The following is a 20,390-nucleotide window of genomic DNA, read 5'->3' on the forward strand; positions in this document are numbered from 1 at the left end:
TTCTAATTCTCAGTACTTTATGTTGACTTTATCTGAAACTTTAGTCTTACAGCTTGTGGTGCTGTTCATTAAAAATATTCTCTCCGACTTTTTATTCTTTACAAATTGATGTTTTTCAGTTTGTTTGTTTTTTGCTGATGTGCAGCATGTTGGTGAAATTAGGCTGTTTTAAATGAGCTTGAATTCAAATCCTGCTGTGAAAAAGTATTTACCACTTACAGAAATCTTCTATTTTTGCATATTTCTCACACTTAAACGTTCCAGATTATCAAACTAGTGTTTATATTTATTGAATATCAGATAGAGATAACCCATAAAACACAAAATGCAGTTTTTAAATGATGATTTATTGAAGATTTGTTGAAAACCTGCATCACTAAAACTAATTGCCCCCCTTGCACAGTTGCAGTACAAATTGGCATTGAAGCAGTCCAAAGAAGGGGATGTTAAATGCAGGTATTCGGATTCAGTCACAGCAAAGCCTTTTGAGTGTGTTTTACTGTCGTCCAATAAACGTCATATCGGAATGTGAAGGCGATGGAACACGCTGTACATACTTTACTGTGTGAGTAACACTTCAGACGTGTACACTGGACTGTAAAAGTGCACATCATCAACTTCATCTTCCTGATTAGTTACTGCTCCAGCCTCGTGTTTCAACTCCAAAAATGTCGCCGTATTAAGTCACAAAGTATTTCAGACTCAAACGCCATTTGTGCCCATTTGTCCCAATTAAAAAAAAATGTAATTCAACAACATTCATCAACAAGTTTAAAGAAATGAGGAGACTTTGGTGGGAAATTTAGATTTGTTTGATTTCACACCCTATATTTAAAGTAAAAAACGTCACAATCACAGCATCGTTGTTGTTCGACTTGCTTTGAATGTCTCTTTTCTGTAATTTTACCAGTTTGGAATTTAGCAAAACATAGAAAATCCAAATGAAAATCAGTGAAAATAATCTTTAGATGCTGTTCTAGACTGCGTATGTAGCTGTTAATAAGGCTGTTAACAGCAGAACAATACTGCTTCACCACAATAATGTCGTGTTATCATTTTTAATACGATGTGCATCACGTAGAGTAGAATAGAAATACTTTATTAATCCCAAAGAGGAAATTTGGTCTTTGCAGCAGAAAGAGTTCAGTTCCAACCACAATAAATACAGATAAAGAAAAATATGCATAATGTATCCTCTAAGTTTAAAAAAGATGAACATGTGCTATTTTATATTAATTCTATTCATTTTATATTAATAAATATTATTAACTCAGACTGGGATGCTTGGAAAAACCATTTGTGCCCATTTATCTAACAAACTGCTGCCAGAAAGAGCAAGTTAAGCTTCATTCTACTGGTGGACTTTCATATTTTTAGCTTTTCAGTTAAGAATGTAGTACAAAAACAACATTCATCAGTAAGTTTAAAGAAATGGGGGGGATTTGGTGGAAAGTTTGATTTGTTGTTCTTCAATGTGCTTTAAATGCTTTTTTTTCTGTAATTTTGCTTGTTTGTAATTGAGCAAATCCTACAAAATCCAAAAGTGGACAGATGATAATCATTAAATGCAGTTCTAGACTTAAAGCTGCTGTCCGGAGTTTCCGTTTGTTTTCAATTTATGTATCATTTTTTAACAAAGCTTAAATGTGTTAGTCTAGTTCGATACTATAATATAAAGTTAGTATAACGCGATATGAAAATTTATTCCTGAGCTCCGCCTTCCTCTCATAGACCCCCATGTTATTCCAAAAAGCGCCGGTTGCTGCCGACCAATCAAGTTCGAGCTTCAGCTTTGTCATGCTGTCAATCAACGGTTAAGCGCACAGCAAGCAAGCCCATGCAGAGGTGGGCGAGCTACGCACTACGCAACCGCGAGCACATTTGTTTTGCTTGTGAAGGAGAGAGCATCAGGGATCAGCAACTTCCAGAAAAGTTACCAATCCCACGGCTTGTCAGGCCAACAGACTGCAGGACGTTTTTTGGCTCGGGGTGCTCGCCTCGCTCCCCGACCACGGCCTCCATAGCCCGCCTGACGGCTTCGTCTAGATGCCCGACCTCTGGAGGAAGATGTTGGGGCGTCTGGAACTTACTCTTCGTCAGAGGAGTCATGCAATTCTGAACTCTAGATAGAAATAAATAAACAATGTAACACATATACACGCGTAAATGCACTAAGTTTGATAAACGACGTCATCGAGAGGGATACACGAGTGTAATCACATATTGAAACTTTACTCGTTCGTCCTAGCAGATTCATGTTATTTTGGTATTAGGACAAGTTAGACTCAATACAGCATTCTAACGTAATTCCTTTATTATTTACTAAATGTACTAAATGTAGAAGAGGGGAAAACAGCAAAACAGGCGAGATGCTGCAGCACTCCGGGCACTCCTCTCATGTACTGCGCGCGTGCACAAATAAAGGGGCGAAATCAGAGGGAGGGTGGGACCAACAATGTTTTGGGAGACGCTGCGATTCAAACTCCGGACAGCAGCTTTAACTATGATATACAATAATGTCTAATATCATCAGATTCAGTGAGATATCCATCACGTGTCATTTTATAGTATAAATTGTGCTTTTATCTTTGATATTTTAAGTACATTTCATAGTATTTTATTCACACATGCAGGTCTTTAACTCATATTGGAATATTTTATGCTTTTATTTCACTAAAGGATTGACCTATAAACCACAGACGATGAAGCTCATCAGGACATTTCCTAATTCACATCATAATTATAGTTCATCACCGTTGTTACTTGAAGCGTAAAACAGATGATTTTTGCATCGAAGTGTTAAAATATCGCTTCACCTGCATCTGTTGTTTGTTCTTGCTAATCCAAACCACAGCTCAGTTGCTGCTGTTAGAGGAAATGTTTGCTGAAGCTTATTGGTGTGCTGCAGCTTCTCTTTACCTTGAACTGCAGGTGACTTTATTTTCTCCTATCTCCAGTGAAATCACAGGTAGACGGCCGGTGTTTCCATTCCCTGCCTCCGGTGTCTTATCTCGATCTGATTAGCCGCTAATAAACCTTCCCTCCATTGCAGATGGAGCGTGATGACTTACGAGGTCCCCGCCACCAATAAACACACGCCGATGGTGAAGGAGGACGACGGCCTAGATTCTCCTCTACAGGTAAATGAACCGACTTCCAGGACGCCGTCTGCCCTGCGACAGATGGTGTCCATAAAAAGCCTTAGCATTCAGGCTCCCGAGAAATTATTTTGGGAAAACATCCGCTGAGAATCAATTGAACCTGGCAGGTGGAAGCCAAAGCAATCAGACCTCGGCCGCGGGGAGCGGTGCAGATATCGACGGAGGACAGCTCTGTGTTGTGATTTCCAGCTGAGCTCTGCATCTCGGCTTCCGAAGGTGGTTAAAAAGTGAAAATCAGTTCACAGCCGCATAATCCAGCTCTTACCTCACAGTCACATGTTTGTTTTTGTTTGTTTTCCATGAGATGTCGTTGCTCCGCTTTCTCCAGTTTGACAACGTATTTTTTGAGCCCTGATAAACTTTAATAAGAAAAGAAGTAGCTGCTGAAGGGTCTGCTGTTACAGGGTAGCATACACTGATCAGGCCTAACATTATGACCATCCGTCCATTATCTATACACAGATTAATAATCATTAGAGTGGTGGAGAGTCTATCCCAGCTAACAGTCTGCCACAGGACTACATATAGAGACAAACAATCACTCTCACATTCACACCTACGGACAATTTAGAGTAATCCGTTAACCTCAGCATATTTTTGGACTTGTTTGATTATGTTTAGTTTTGTCGTTTCTTACTGTAGAATTGCGTTACTTTTTAACCGACAACTAAGTAAAGTAAAACCAGCCTTTCCTTACTTAGTTGTCGGCTAAAAAGTAACACTATTCTAAATGTTTTTGGACTGTTGGAGGAACCCAGAGAAAAACCCACGCATGCACAGGGAGAACATGGAAACTCCACGTAGAAAGATCCTGGGACGCGAACAGGGATCTTCTAGCTGTAAGATGACAGTGGTAACCACCAAGTCACTGTGCATCCATATTATGACCACCTGCCTAATAATGTGTCGATTCCTGACCAGTCTAATGGACTCCACTAGACTCCCCTGAAGGTGTTCTGTGGTATCTGGACTCCACTAATAATATTAATAATAATGGATTAGATTTATATAGCGCTTTTCAAGGCACTCAAAGCGCTTCACGATGGATCCATTATTCATTCACTCACACATTCTCGCTCTGGTGGTGGTAAACTACATTTGCAGCCACAGCTGCCCTGGGGCAGACTGACGGAAGCGTGGCTGCCAATCCACGCCCATCACCAACATTCACATGCATTCATACACCAGTGTGAGAGCAGCACTGGAGGCAAGGCGGGTAAAGTGTCACAACAGCACATGACTAGGACAGAGTGGGAATTGAACCGCTGACCCTTCCATCATTGGACGACCCGCTGTACCACCTGAGCCACAGCCGCCCCAAATGACTTTAAAACTACTTGGGTAGGTGGTACGTGACAAAGTAACATCCACACGGATAGCAGGACTCAAGGTTTCCCAGCAGAACATTGCCCAAAGCATCACACTGCCTCCGCCGGCTTGCCTTCTTCCCATAGTGCATCCTGGTGCCATGTTTTTAATAGAATGTCTCCGTAGTGGTACAGAGGATCATTTCCAGCAACCATCACTCCTGTGTTCTAATGCTACATTGTGTTAGCTAATGGTGTTGAAAGGCTAACTGATGATTAGAAAACCCTTGTACAGTTATGTTAACACATGAATAAAAGTGTAAATTTTCATGGAAAACGTGAGATTGTCTGAAAGACCACAAACATTTGCATGATAGTCTATATAAATTGAACCACATGTACAGATTAAAGCTCTATTGACACATTCTGGTGTGTCAATAGAAAGTTTGGATTGATTATTTAATTACGAATCAAATGCACATTGCCCTACAAAGTCATGTCAACAAAGTGTAAAGCCGATGCAGATTTCCTACAGTTAAAGGAGCCTTTCTCTGTGTTTCAGGTCCACATCACTCAGTATGCCGACTCCGTGGCCTCCCATCTTGCCAAAATCCTGGACTCGGACAAACACAGCGACGTCATTTCCTCCGCCAAGTACGTGACTTGAATTCCTTTAACAGCAAGATAAAGCAAAGTAGAAAGATAAATGTTAAGAGAAAGAGGAGCAGTGAGTGTCGGGTCAACAGGTATTGATTTTTTTTTTTGTTTGCTGAAGTGTATGAGTGAAGGAGTTGGATGAATCAGGGTTTCGGGGTCATCCTCGGTGCATTAGTAGTCGCCCTCTGGGAAAAGTTCACCATCCATCACGGAGCACTTACCTCCATCGTTCTGAGTGCGACGCCGATTGTCGTTCAGACATTTAAACACCTCCAACTGAAAGTGGATTTTCACGGAAATGCTACACCAAGACAACGCGCCGTGGCTTGTATAAATGTGGGTCTTTGAAGGGTTTTGTCAGGTTTTGGTTTGCTAAGGGTCAAGAGAAACAATCACAAATAGCATTAATTTAAAGATTCCATCAGCGTTTATTGAATAAACATGTTCACTACTTGGATGTCTTCACTTGGTGTCATAGAAATACAAAGATGCATTGATGTACGTGCAGATTAGATTGAATTTTACCTCACATTAATATCAGTTACTGTTATAAATGTGTTAAGGAAGCATTAAGTAATCTAAGAGTTCTGTCAGACTCTAATGGTTTGCTTTAAGCATTAACAATGAGCTGCTACTGACCTACATCAGACTGTAAAGACAGATGAGTTAGGCTAAACCTGAAGACGTCATACATGTACCAACAACAAAATGACTTAAGAGCTAGCCTGGATGTTCTTGAGGTTAGAACTGACATTCTGCTGCTGTATGTCAGTTTTAAAGTCATAAATCTTGTTAGCTGGTAAAAAAATAACCTTCACGAACCCTAAAGATAACGGACAAGGTCAATAGAGGATACAAACGCATGTAAAGAGGCCTAAAGAACTAGATAACCAGCGGGAAGGCTAAAGTTCAACGAAAAAATGTACGTCATAGGTATATTATTTTTGCTTTGTGATCACAATATGGAATGTTTTTGTCCCTTTGCATTTGTAGAGCCTAGTTAAATACAATGTTGGAAGGTTACACTTTGTGGTACCACGAAGTGTAACCTCCTATCATCGTGTTAAATTGTATTTAACTGCTAAGGTGTAGCTACCAAATTTAGATGGAACCTGGAAATGAAAAAACTCAAGCAAATGTCTCCATTTTCTGTATAATTAATACGAAATTGCATGTTTTAGTCATAGAAAACCTCAGTGGACCCTATAAAAACTGCAAACCTGTACCTAACTAATGGTGCAGATTGTGCTATTCAACGCATTTTCTAGGTCTTTTGTGACCAAAGCTTTGTAGGATGTAAGTTTCATCATCCTCCCAAGTCCACAAGAGCTCAGTAGTAGTGCAAAATATGCACATTCTCCACATGTATAAAAGGATCCTCCAAGAGGACTAGAAGGGAGGAAAATAGCAGCTGCATGTCCATAGTGTTGGTAAATGTCAGGGATAATTGACAAAGCACAACAGAAACTGACACTCACTGGTGTGTATCTGCTGCCGGTGATGTTTGCAGGAGAATAAAAGTCCCTCAGCGTGATTCGTATCATCTTTCATAGGAACTTTAAATAAAGACACCTGGCTGTTCTGCACATTGTGCTCTCCAGGCGAGATGTGTTTGCGTTAGCTGGGTTATTCCGTGTCAACTCAGATTACGGGAAGTCAGTCGCTGGACCATCTCAGAATCTGTTGACACTTTTTATCCCCCCGCCTCCACGAAGTGGAAAAGGGGGATATAGGTTTGGCGTCCGTCCGTCCGTCCGACATGAAGGGGACAGCTTTTCTCGGAAACTATTACAGCTAGGATTACGAAATTTAGTGTGTAGCTTCACACAATGGACACCTTGATCAAGTTCGAAAATGAGACCTGTGCGATAATATTTAACAGAGTTATGGCCCTTTATCACTATTTTGGATATAGACTCATAGACATGTGGCGGGGGATATTGATGACTATGTCTTCTTGTTAGGAATGATCTTTGGCATCTCAAACTGATATTTGTCCATTTTTTAAATTTAGCTGAAATACCAACATTTTCGGCATTTTTCACCCAATGGAAATTTTCCATAAATCTCTTGCTAGTTGGAATTTTAACAAAATGCCACTTTCACATGTCCATATCTCTTGAAGTTTATGTCCTGGAGTCTTCAGATTTTCAGGAGATGTTCAGAAGTTTCTGGTGAATGGAGAGAATGCATCTCAGTTTTGTGCTCACCTCTCAGATTCAAGATTTGTTCAGTAATCGCAAATAAAGTAGATTGTCTCTAAGACATTTGATCTATTGTTATTGTGAGAATAATGTCTGAATGATTTTACCAATGCTTAGAAAGCTTTCATACGTTAGTAGAAATGGGAGTTATGTATGGACAGTCAACGTTGACACAGGTAAAAAATAAAAATAAAAAAGACATTAATTTCCAAATGGCCAGATGAACTACTTGAGTCATGGGTAGGTTGATGAACAGTAATATTAACAGTAATAGTAAGAGATGGAAGTAACATCTACTTGTGTGCAAAGTTTCAATATCCTTTCATGTTGTTTTCATGCTAAAATTCATCTGTTTAAACAAATAATTCAAAAATGTTGGAACTTCTAGACATCTCTTAAAAATCTGAAGACTCCAGGATGTAAACTTGAAGATACATGGACATCTGAAAGTGGCATCTCGTTCAATGTCCAACTATTGAGAGATTTATTGAAACTTTCTATTGGAAAAAATTATGAAAATGTTGGAAAATCAGCTAGAAAATGGGCAGATGTCAGTTTGAGATACCAAAGGTCATTCCTACGAAGTTTCAACAGATTCTGAGATGGTCCAGCCACCACCTTTGTTGAGCAGACATGGAATGAGACAGCTAGCTAGTATACTGTAGACTGTGTAAATTGGACCACTGATGCTAATGTGCTCCTTGTTTTACATTAGATTTTTACATTTTCATGCTTCTAAAGAATATTTAAACAAAAGGTGGACATCAAAGTATTTTTCTTTAATTTGGCATTATATAATTTGCTCCAATATTATTCCAATATCCTTCTTTTGTGTCCTGATTTTTAATGTCTATCTCCCTTTATGACTGCAACAATGGGAAATATCTCACCAATAATTGAATTTATTTATTTTTTGCTTTGTCCACAGTTTTTTGGTGCATTTTTCTTTCCATTAACAGTATAAAACAGATTTTTACATTTTCATGCTTCAAAAGAATATTTAAACTAAACATTTAAACAGGAAGGTGGAAATTACAGAATTATTTTTTTATTTAGCATTAAATATTATTCCAATGTCCTTATTTTATGTTAGAATTATTATTGTATATAACAGTGTTGATCTCCTTTTATCACTGCAAAAATAGGAGATATCTCACCAATAATTGCGTTTTCCTTGCTTTATCTACAATTTTTTTTTGTGCATTATATTTGCAGTATAAATCACTGCAAACCAGTTGTTCTTTCATTTAATAATAAGTACTAGATAAGGTGCACTTTGCCTGCAGCTGCTGAGAAGAAAACATACGGATTGAACAGTCCCACCTTCCAGGATATTTAACACAACAGCCTTTCCAAACACCTGCATATTCATCTTAAAATGGTGCAGTGAAACATCTGTAATGTACAGGAATTAATCAGGACATTGTAGAGAAGCAATGTTCATTTTCCAGCATCCAATATTAGCAAAAAGCTGGAGGACCGTGTGAGTTTGGAGAAAAACCTCCCGCTGAGTCACGCAGCAGCTGTGAGTAAATAGTGTCTGTGTGGAGGCTGACAGGCAGGTAGGCGGCAATGAAACCGTTTGTAATCTGCAGCACGGTGAATCACCAAATCCACAACATGCTAACCGCATAGCGCGCTGGGTTCTGGGTGTTAATCACGTTTAACCCTCTCGCCCGTCCAGGTTCCTGTGTGGGACGGTGAATGACTTCGTGGCGGAGGTGGGGAAGGCGTACGAGAGAGCCACGGAGAACAAGGAGGAGGCCGATGCCATGGCAAAGAAGGTAAAAGGGTTTTTGTGTGCGGCCGTTATGTAAGGGGTTGTGTAACAGCAACTAGTGGGCAAGTGTAGGTGTGTGTATATTATGGAGAAAGTGTGAAATATAGTTGAAGGTTCAGTGTTACCACTCCCTCCAAGCTTTGTGTCCTTCCAGTGCACTCTGAAAAAGAGTTTGAAAGGGACGTTGAAGCTGGAAGGCTGAGTGTTGGAGATGAAAAAGTGGGTCAAAGTCACCTCTCCCTTCTTCTAAAAGACCTTCAGCTGTTATTCTCTTCAACATATCTGGACTTTCTTGGTCTAAAACCTCCATCAGAGGTAACGGGCATCATGACAGTGTTCATCAACGTTTGGACATCCTGTGACACTCTTGCTGCATAAAATGAAGCGATGGGGTTCAGCTGCTTCAGTCGACATGTTGTTTTAATGCAGAACAATGAGGAACAAAACCACTTTTGAGGATAAATGCTGGTAGAAATCTGTCTAACATGCATTAATATATCTATTTTATAAGCTGATTCTGTCTGGCATCTGCACAATAAAGGTGTTAAACTTCATATGTGTGAACATGATGCTGTATTAAAGTGCATTTAGGTCAGACTTCTGGCGCAGCATACCTGCATGCATGTCATCTCTTCATATTCCAGCCTTCAGTTATCGTGTTGATTTCATACCTTTACTGTCACGTTGTGATGTTGTGATCATGTTGTATGCAAACATGAGAAGAGTCTAAAATAATAAATGAGGCTGTTACTGAGGTGGATCGAAGGCACAGAAGTGCAGCTGTTCATTATTAATTGAACATATTTTGTTTTCTAGATAAACAAAATGTTTCTCGCAGCAACGACATTTTTTCACTGATGTCCTTATTCTCAGTGCATTTCCTGATTAACAGGAATTATTGAGAACTAAAAGCTAAATCTGTTGGTTTATTTTCTAATTGTTTGCTCTGACTAATATGTCTAGAGTGTTGGCCTGAAGCCTGACAGGGAATGCACTGCAGGGTGGGCATTATATTTGTATGTTTTGGTAGTTTTTTGCGAACGAAAACTTATTGTGATGCATTAACACACACTTTTATCCAACACAGGCTATGTTAATAATAAGCTTAAATGTGTTAATGGTGTTGGGTGGTTGCTCGACCATCTCAGAATCTGCTGAAAGTTTTTCAGAATGATCTTTGCTTTAAAACTGACATCTGCCCATTTTTAGCTAAAATTCCATCGTTTTCACCCAGTGGAAAATTTCGATAAATCTCTTGTGAGTTGGAAATTGAATGAGTTGCCACTTTCAGACATCCACTCCTCTTTAAGATTACATTCTTGAGTCTTCAGGAGATGTTCAGAAATTCCAACATTTATGCAGTTTTCACCCATTGGTGAATGGTTCCAACCTTTGTTATTGAAGAAGGCCTCAAATTCCTCAATGTGTTGAATGATTTGTTTAAATAGGTGAAATATTTCAGCATGAAAACATGGGAGGTTATTGAAACTTTGCACACAAGTAGATGTTACTTCCATCTCTTACTTTCCCAAATTTCATCAACCTACCCATGATTCAAGACGTCCATCTGGCCGTTTGGATACGAATGACTTTTTTACCTGTGTCAAAGTTGACTGTCCATAACTCCCATTTTTACGAACATAAGAAAGCTTTCTAAGCATCAGTAAAGTCATTCAGACAGTTTTCTCACAATAACACTGATCAAATAGATCCTATGTCTTAGAGACAATTTATTTTATTTGTGATTTTTGAACAAATCCTGAATCTGAGAGGTCTTAAGCACAAAACTGAGGCTTATTTGCCAGAATTTCCTGCTTTCTCCCCAATGGACATTTTCAATAAATCTCTTACGAGTTAGAAATTGACCAAGATACTGCTTTCAGACGTCCATATCTCTTCAAGTTTACATCCTGGAGTCTTCAGGAGATGTTCAGAAGTTCCAACCTTTCTCATTGAAGAAATCTGAAGAAATCTTGAAGAATGCTTTGCCTTAAGTCAATGAGTTGAATTATTTGATTAAATAGATGAAATATTTCCGCATGAAGACAGCATGGAAGGTAATTGAAACTTGACACACAAATAGATGTTACTTCCATCTCTTAGTTCAAAACTTCATCAACCTACCCAGGATTTAAGACATCCATCCTGCTGTTTAGAAATTAGTGGGTCTTAAACAAAAAACTGAGGCGTTTTGCTAGAACTTGCTGTTTTCTCCCCAATGGAAAGTTTCAATAAATCTCTCATTAGCTGGAAGTTGACTGAGATGCTGCTTTCAGATGTCCATATCTCTTGAAGTTTATGTCCTGGAGTCTTCAGATTTTCAGGGGATGTTTGTACTTTCCAGATAATGGAGAGAGAAAAAAGGGAAAAACTGGACACTAAGAGGTCATAATCTAAATGTTTCAGTAAAAATTTGAAACTACAAATAAAACCATGCTCATGGGCGACAGTGTAACTCTTTTGTGAGATATTTTCCTAAAAAAAGTTGATGTTTTCAGTCAGCAGAGTTGCCTCGAGTCTCCACCAAACCTTCCTATCAGCGTTTTAAGCTCTTTCACGCTAACTCGTCCTCTTTTGATGCCTGACTGGAAACTTGGCCGTCACTTCGCTAGATGAAAGTCGTGTACAAATGAAAGCGTTTACTGATCTGCTGTAGCCTCAGACAGTTTCAGAAGTCCTGCCCAGCATTGATGCGTCTCCAGATTTACATTCGTGTGATTCTGAAGTGAGCCATTCAGCGATATGAGCAGTAAAACTCTCCTCTGTCTGCTTCTTCCTCTCCAGTGTGCGCTGCTGAACGAGAAGCTCGATTCCCTCGTAAAGGCCTTGAGTGAGGAAGCCGAAGCTCAGGTAATAACGGCTGATTGAAAACACTAAATAACCCGACAATTTGTGAGTGTTTTGCACCAAAAGTAGATTTGAAAAGGCTTAAAAGAAAACCTATTGGTTGGGATCCATCTAAAGGATCACAGTATAGACCTGAAGGCTGAATTAAAGGAACAGATTTTTACATTTTCATGCTTCCAAAAAAATATTTAAACTAAACGTCTAAACAAGAAGGTGAAAATCACAGTATTGTTTTTTTTTATCTAGGATTACTTTGTTTTTCTTTAAACTTCTGTCATGTTGGCATCATATCAGGATGTTTAAATCAGTTGAGGTAATATGTGAGGTATTTTATCAATGATTGCTTCTTTTTTTGCTTTCTGCTAAATGTTTTGGTGCATTTTTCATTTTATTTATAGTATAAATCCCTACAAAACAGGGTTTTACATTTTAATGCTTCTAAAGAATATTTAAACTAAACATCTAAACAAGTGGAAATCAGTGTTGTTTTTTTTTTAATTTAGCGTCTTTTATTTGTCTTTTAGCTTTTATCATGTTGGAATTGTAAAAGGATGTTTAAATAAGTTAGAAAAATGAGAGAGATCTCACCAAGAATTGCTTTTATTTTTTTGCTTTATCCACAGTTTTTCTGGTGTATTTTTCATTTTATTTACAGTGTAAATCCCTACAAAAACAGATTTTTACATTTTAATGCTTCCAAAGAATACTTAAACTAAACATCTAGACAAGAAGGTGGAAATGACAGTAATTTTATTGATTTAGTCTGAAATATTTTTCTCCAATATTATTCCAATGTCTTTCTTTTATGTCCTGTTTATTATTTATTATATACAGTGTTGATCTCCTTTTACCACTGCAAAATCATTGCCTCTTTTTTTGCTTTCTACACAGTTTTTCTGATGTATTTTTCATTTTATTTACATTATAAATCCCTGCAAAACTGATTTTTCCATTTTAAGCCCACTGAAGAATATGTAAACTAAACATCTAAAGAAGAAGGTGGAAATTATAGTAATTTTTGGGATTTGGTGTTAAATCATTTGCTCTAATATTGTTCCAATCTGCTTATTTTATGTTATGATTATTAATGTATATTATATGGAGTGTTGATCTCTGCAAAAATGTGAGTTATGTCACCAATAAGTGCATGTTTTTGTTTGCTTTATTCACACTTTTTCATTATGTTCACAGCATAAATCCCTGTAAAGCAGTCATTCTGTTGTATAATAAGTAATAGATTAGACGTGCTTGATTTATTTATACTCTATCATGTTTCTAACTCCAGAGCTTTTTAAACCACCTTGTTCAACTGGATCCTTTTCAGTGAAAACAGCGACTTTACACACATTTTAAGTTTCCTCCTGGGAGCTTAAAGAAACAAAGCGTCATTTAGCTTTTTGTGTCAGAGCTCCCTGTGGAGTCTTTGTTCACGTTTTGATGTCGGAGCTTTAAAGAGAAATACGCTGCCTTCAAACTGTCAGCATGATTTCAGCCTCCTGCTCCATGAAACAGGATTTTTAGCTTTGAATCAAATGTATATTTCATATTTGATGAATAAAAAATGGAAATCTTTCAAGTGAATATTAACTGCTTCCTCTGGAAACAAGGAGGAGACACGAGACACGGCACGAATAGTAAAAATCTGTGAATGAGGAGACGCTTTCTGGTTAAAAACTGCTGCTTTGGTGGTCCTGTGTGTGTGAATTAGAAAAATTAATTAAAATAAAGTAAATGTAAATCAATACAATAAATAAAATGAAATATAAATACATTAAAATAAAGAAAAATCAATGATTTAAAATAAAGTAAATATAACTACAATAACAAAAATTAAAACAGGTATTTTAAAAAATAAATATAAATCAATGAATTTAAATCAAGTAAATATATAAAACTACAATAACTAAAATTAAGCCATAAATGCGTTAAAAATAAATCAATTAAAATCAATAAATGTAAATAAAATTGATCTAAATAAATACAGTAACAAAACTTAAAATGTGAATATATTAAAAATAAATAAAAATCAATAAAGTCAATTAAAGTCAATATAAATAGAATAAAAATATGAATACATCAAAAAATAATAAATAAAAATCAGTAGTTGAAAATAAAGTTAATATGAATAAGTAATACAAATGCATTATAAATTAATAAATAAAAATCAATAGATTAAAATAAAGTAAATATGCATGAATACGATGACCAAATAAATATAAATACATTAAAACATTAAAGATTAAAATCACTAAATTAAAATAAAATAAATATAAATAAATACAATACCTAAAAGAAAAATAGAAATGCATTAAAAATAAATAAAAAGGACTAAAATTAATAAATAAAAAATACATTAAAAATTCTGTGCCGCAAAGCAACGTTAAGACGTCATAAATTAAGACATAAAGAAAATTAAACATCTTTATTTGACAGAAAAATCAAAATCAGCTACATTTTCCAAGTGCCTCAGTACTGGACACAAAAATGTTAAAATGTATGCTGTTGATACTTTTCTTTAATAAATGAGACGAAAACTGTTAGTTTTTGGTTGATTGAAAAATGAGACGGGTTGAATAAACTAATATTAATCATCATGAAATAGAATAGATGTTGAAGGGAATCGGGGTTCCACCTGGATTCTACAAAATGTCTTTCAAAAGGAGTGCAGCAGAATGTATTTATAGGTTTTGTCTGTGCTGGTCCAGGTGGTGCCCGCGGGTTCGGTTCCCAGCCAAGAGAGCGGCGGTTCGAGCCCCGGGGAGAGCGGCGGCGAGTCGGGCTCTGAGGGTAAAACGTACCGGTCCAAGGAGCAGCTGATGCTCCGAGCCAACAGCCTGAAGAAAGCCCTGAGGCAGATCATCGAGCAGGCCGAGAAAGGTAGGAACCGCTCCGTCTGTCAGAACGTTCTGAGCACGCTCAGTGCGGCCCGCTGACGCTCCGTGGTCGTTTCAGTGGTGGACGAACAGAACCGACACACGCAGGTCCAGAGGATGTCGTCGTCGTCCTCCATCAAACGGGAAAACAGCGAGGAGCTGAAGGACGCCGAGCCACGTAAGACTCTTTGATCAGAGGGTTTGTTTGTCGTTGAACTTGAAGGAAACTCGACTTTATCTCGTGGTTTCTTTCAGGTCCGGGGGGTTTGAGTCCGACGTCCCCCATCGTCCTGGAGAAGCCAGAGAGCCTCCAGACGGTGACCTTCAGTGAGGACTCGGTGTAAGTCTGAGGCTTTCCTGCTGCCGCTGTGTCGTAATACATTCGTATTATTAAACAGACCTATGTGGTGTGTGTCTGCAGACAATGCTCAGAGAAGTGTGTGATGAACAACTACTTTGGAATCGGTCTGGATGCAAAAATCTCCCTCGAGTTCAACAACAAGAGAGACGAGCATCCCAAGAAATGCAGGTATGAAGACACACACAGACCTGATTATAAAGCAGCTGCACTGCTGAATTATGGAACTGAACAAATGTACAATTCTTCAGTTTCATTATCCAGAGCGCCGATCACACTGGGAGAGCATCCTGTTCACTGGTGGAAACCGTCTAAAGATTTTACCTTTATTCTGCATTTCATTTCAAAATGATTTGATTGCTTTTTTATTTATTTTAATTAATGTATTTATTTATTTTTAATTGTTTTGGTTAATATTTTTGTATTTATTTAGATTTTTATTTGCTTTATTTTGAATAATTTTAAGTTTTCTTTTCATTTATTCTAATATTTATTTGTTTATTTTTATTTTTACATTTTTAATGTTTTATTTATTTAAAATATATTTTTATTTTAGTTATTGTATTTATTTTGATTTATTTTTGTCCATTTATTTTTATTTTTGAATGTGTTTTGTTTTTATGTATTTTGATTTCTTTTTCTTTTTTGTTTATTAATTTTGAATGTTTTTCTATTTTTTATTTATTTTTAATTATTTATGTCAATGTATTTTTATCTGAACTGAGTTTACATCTTTAAATTCATGTAGTATTTATTCAATTTTACCTGCTGTAAAGTCAGCAAGGTATGAAATCCAAGTGAAAAAGAAGTATCGTGTTAAACGCCTAATTTGAGTCCTTTTCATTTAACATAATGACTTTTTATATTATCGCTGTTTTCTTTTAAGTGTATTTATATATGAATATGCTCTTCTACTTGTAATATAACCAGATAAAGATGTATTTCAGCAACAAAAAACAAGTCCCAGATCTCAGAATTTTATCAGTTGAACCTCAGGAGCTGAAAACCAGCTGCTGGTGTCAACTTGAGTTTTGCTTTTAGGCAAATTTTTCCATTAAGTTCAACAGTTATTGTGTTTTGTTTAGAAGTCTTACTACTGACAGCTGAGGCTGATGGGTAATGTCATATTCAGCGCTCCACCACTCACTGCTTTCCTCTTCTCTCCGTCTGCAGCAGTCGCACCAAGAACATGATGTGGTATGGAGTCCTGGGAACCAAAGAGCTGGTCCAGAAGACCTACAAGAACCTGGAGCAGCGAGTCCAGCTGGAGGTCAGAAACACGCCCAGGTATTCTCTAACAAACAGGAAGCTGAACGTAGTTTAAACGTCCTCCTTCGGTCTCCACAGTGCGACGGCGTCCCCATGTCTCTGCCCAGTCTGCAGGGTCTGGCCGTCCTCAACATCCCCAGCTATGCAGGAGGCATCAACTTCTGGGGAGGCACCAAGGAGGACAACGTGAGGATTTTTAGCAGCACAAAGAGGATCAGATTGAGGTTTTACTTTCTACTGACGGTCTTTGTTTTGTTTTCGTCCAGAACTTTGGCGCTCCGTCGTTCGATGATAAGAAGCTGGAGGTGGTGGCCGTGTTCGGCAGCATGCAGATGGCCATGTCCAGAGTGATCAACCTGCAGCACCACCGCATCGCTCAGGTAGCACACCTGGAGACACGCACTGGATTTCTGGGCTGCTAACTGTCATTTAACATCAAGGACTCCAAGAGTTATTGAACATAAAGTCCTGCACATCTTTGGAAACAGAGCAACCGAAACCGATTAACTTTTTGACTGCAAAACAAATATGAAAGTACATAAATTCTAAAATTAAAAATACATTTAAATTTTTTTTATTATTTTAAATTAATAAATGAAAATAAATTCATTAAATAAATTAAATATAATTAAATGCAAAAACTGAAATTAAAATATAGATACATTAAAAATAAAAATAAAATACATTAAAAATAATAAATAAAAATCAATAAATACAAATAAATAAATATCAATAACACTGTGTTGATTCTGTGCTCCATTACTGGAAACAAAAATGGAAAAATTGGTAAATCTTTACACGTTTTTAAACATTTTTTGCAATACTTTTGTCCTCTGTTTGTTTATGAATTTGGTTCAAACTGTTCCTTTTTGTCTAATTTCTAAATGAACAGTTGAATAAAGCAAGATTAAACATCACAACTTGAAGCTCACATTCACACTGCATGACATGAGAGGAAACATCTGAACAATCTTTCTGTTTTTACAGTTTCTCACTCTAAATCTACGTCTTTTTGACCATTTTTAAAAATCCAGACATGTCTTTCAAACCCACTGCAGATTTTGGGTTTCTCAGGATTCATCAGGAAAAATAAATGACTGAGAGAAAGGCTTTTTGTTCAGAGTGACACCATGAATGAGAACACCACAAACAAAAACAGCATTTAATAGAAGCTTAAACTGTTTTGAAGTTCATAATTTGTGCAACTAGTTGATTAAAATTTAGTAGGTGGCGTTCTGGAGCCATTTTGTTCCACTTTATCCACCAAAACATGTAAATTTTCACGGTTTTCAACATATGCGGAAAGCTTCTTGACTTTTTGGAGACCTATAACCTTTGAAAAACATTAAAAAAAAAAATAATAATAAAATGGCAAATTTCAAGAGGGATTCGCTAATGATTGGTTGTGCTGTTCAAAAGTTAAAGTTGGAAAATTGGAATTCAAGACATATCCGGCTCTTCAAATGCACAAATATCAAGCAGTAGAGGACAGAAGGAAATAAAGAACTGCTCTTTATGTGTGGAAGAAACAAACGGCTGCTGTTTTGTGCTCCTCAGTGCCGGCAGGTGAAGATCACCATCCTGGGGGAGGAGGGCGTTCCTGTCCAGGTGGACGGAGAGGCCTGGATCCAGCCGCCCGGCATCGTCAAGATCGTCCACAAGAACCGAGCCCAGATGCTCACTAGAGACAGAGTAAGACCCGACAGTAGCCTGTGTCTGTACAGCACCGCTACAGGAAAAACAGCTTGAAATATTCCTCCTTCCGTAAATGTTGCAGCTGAAAATCCACTCAGGGCTCTCCGGCTTCGGCTCTGGGCCCCTGTTGTTGGCACTTTCTATTTTGGGATTTCTTAAATCACATCCAGACCCGCGGTGTTTGTTCTCCCTTCACGCCACTCAAACCTCAGAGAGCTCTCTTGAGCCAAGCACATTTGGGCAGCTGCGTTTCCATGGTTTCCCACAGAGAAAGAAGAATGTTTTATCGTCCTAAATGTGGCTTTTATTCGGTAAAACGATGACAGTTATGTTTCCGGTTGAAACTTACAAAGTTACAGCAGATTCACTCATAGAAAGATGATTTTTCTGTCGTACGTCGGTCTATACACACTGGAAAATGCAGCGTATCTAATTTTGCCGCCTCAAATCTGCAGTTTTTATCTTTACAAACACATTAAAAAAAACTCCCTGAATCACGAAGCCAGTGTATCAGCTCGATAAAAACACATAACAGACTTTCTGCTTCAGACTCTGTTCTCACAAAAGGAGTCATTTAGCGTATCGTGTGACGTTTTCTTTTGTACTAAATGAACCGATGGTGTTGAGCTGCTTCAGTCAGCAGGTTGTTTTAATGCAGAACAATGTGTAAAGTAACAATTATAATGCTAAATGTTGATAAATAACTGTTTAATGTGGGTTAATCTATTTATTTTGCTGACAGTGCAGGTGATTATTTGTAACTGCCAGCTGTTAAACTTCATATATTCAAACATGATATCGTATTGAAGTGTATTTAGGTCTGACTCTGTCTCATAATGAAGGAAATCAGGTTCATTGTGGCCATACAGTGCAGACAGTGTGTGATACTGTAATTACATGGTGTTATTCGGTGGTTTTAGTCACGTACAGATAAACAGGTTTACAGAGAAAACATGGCATGGCAGCTTCTGCCATCAGTGTGTGAATGTGATGTATCATGTAAAGCACTTTGGATAAAAGTGCTATATAAATACAACCATTTACCATGTAGAAAACATGTTACCTCAGCTGGGAATTTGTCTCATTAAGAATGATTTTGGTTAGAGACACTTCACAGCATCAGTTACCATGGAGATCTAGCGCCGCAGCATCAGTTACCATTGAGATCTTGCTCCACAGCATCAGTTACCATGGAGATCTAGCGCCGCAGCATCAGTTACCATGGAGATCTAGCGCCGCAGCATCAGTTACCATGGAGATCTAGCGCCGCAGCACCAGTTACCATGGAGATCTAGCTCCGCAGCATCAGTTACCATGGAGATCTAGCTCTGCAGCATCAGTTACCATGGAGATCTAGCTCTGCAGCATCAGTTATCATGGAGTTCTAGTGCCACAGCATCAGTTACAATGGAGATTTAGCAGGTCGAAGACCTTCCTGACACTGAAAACTCAGACTTTAGGCTTCACTAACCCGTTTGCTTGGTATTGCAGCTCTCAAGTGTCTCTTGAGTTTGATTTGCCGTCACTTTTTATTGAAAAATCGCTGCCTAACGCCCACATCTTCCCCGTCTTGGTACCTCCAGGCATTCGAGAGCACGCTGAAGTCGTGGGAGGACAAGAGGAAGATTGACAGCTACCGCGCCACCAGGCCCCGCCTTAACTCCCAGCAGTCCATGGAGTACCTGACGGAGGAGGAGTGCGCTCAGGTCCAGCAGCTGGGCATCGTGGCCGACACGCTCATCAACAAGTGAGTGCTGAAACCCCAACAGAGTATCCGAGTATCATCACTAATGTGTTCTAGAAGTACAAGTACTAATACCACACTGTTCTGCTTTAAATTAAGTTATCATCACTAATGTGTTCTACAAGTACAAGTAAACATACTCCATGCAGGAAAATGTCTACTGTGACCATTAAATGAACATAGTTTTAGAGTTAGATCAGTTTTAGTCAGGATTTTATTTTATTGTGCATCTAATGATTATTATTATTATTAATATACTAATCTACCCGTTATGTTCTCCATAGTAATTAAACGAGTGCTCTGAGCACTTATTAAAATACTTTGCAATTTTCTGTCAGTTGACTAATTTGAATGCTTGGTGGCAGTTTAATGACTACCAAAACAAAGTATTTTATTAACTTTTTCTGTGTTTAAGAGCAAAAATCTAGTGGAGGATAAGTAGATAGTGGCATGAAAAACAAAAATACTCGACTACAAGTACTTCTAATATGTATT

The 20,390-nt window shown here is 37.8% G+C and overlaps 1 protein-coding gene across 1 annotated transcript in view; it reads left to right on the forward strand.

The window, feature by feature from the left end:
- si:dkey-172j4.3 (diacylglycerol kinase delta) overlaps positions 1-20,390 on the forward strand; it is a 112,456-nt gene that overhangs the window by 79,190 nt on the left and 12,876 nt on the right. Inside the window, exons 14-26 of the mRNA XM_051944144.1 lie at positions 3,053-3,140; positions 5,031-5,122; positions 9,014-9,113; positions 11,894-11,959; positions 14,662-14,833; positions 14,909-15,007; positions 15,085-15,169; positions 15,251-15,358; positions 16,361-16,457; positions 16,535-16,642; positions 16,723-16,836; positions 18,014-18,148; positions 19,735-19,898. Coding sequence (XP_051800104.1) covers positions 3,053-3,140; positions 5,031-5,122; positions 9,014-9,113; positions 11,894-11,959; positions 14,662-14,833; positions 14,909-15,007; positions 15,085-15,169; positions 15,251-15,358; positions 16,361-16,457; positions 16,535-16,642; positions 16,723-16,836; positions 18,014-18,148; positions 19,735-19,898 — 1,428 coding nt within the window. The remainder of the gene's footprint in view (positions 1-3,052; positions 3,141-5,030; positions 5,123-9,013; positions 9,114-11,893; positions 11,960-14,661; positions 14,834-14,908; positions 15,008-15,084; positions 15,170-15,250; positions 15,359-16,360; positions 16,458-16,534; positions 16,643-16,722; positions 16,837-18,013; positions 18,149-19,734; positions 19,899-20,390) is intronic.

The sequence above is a fragment of the Acanthochromis polyacanthus genome, chromosome 23 (assembly GCF_021347895.1).
Source record: "Acanthochromis polyacanthus isolate Apoly-LR-REF ecotype Palm Island chromosome 23, KAUST_Apoly_ChrSc, whole genome shotgun sequence".
Lineage (NCBI taxonomy): Eukaryota > Metazoa > Chordata > Actinopteri > Pomacentridae > Acanthochromis > Acanthochromis polyacanthus.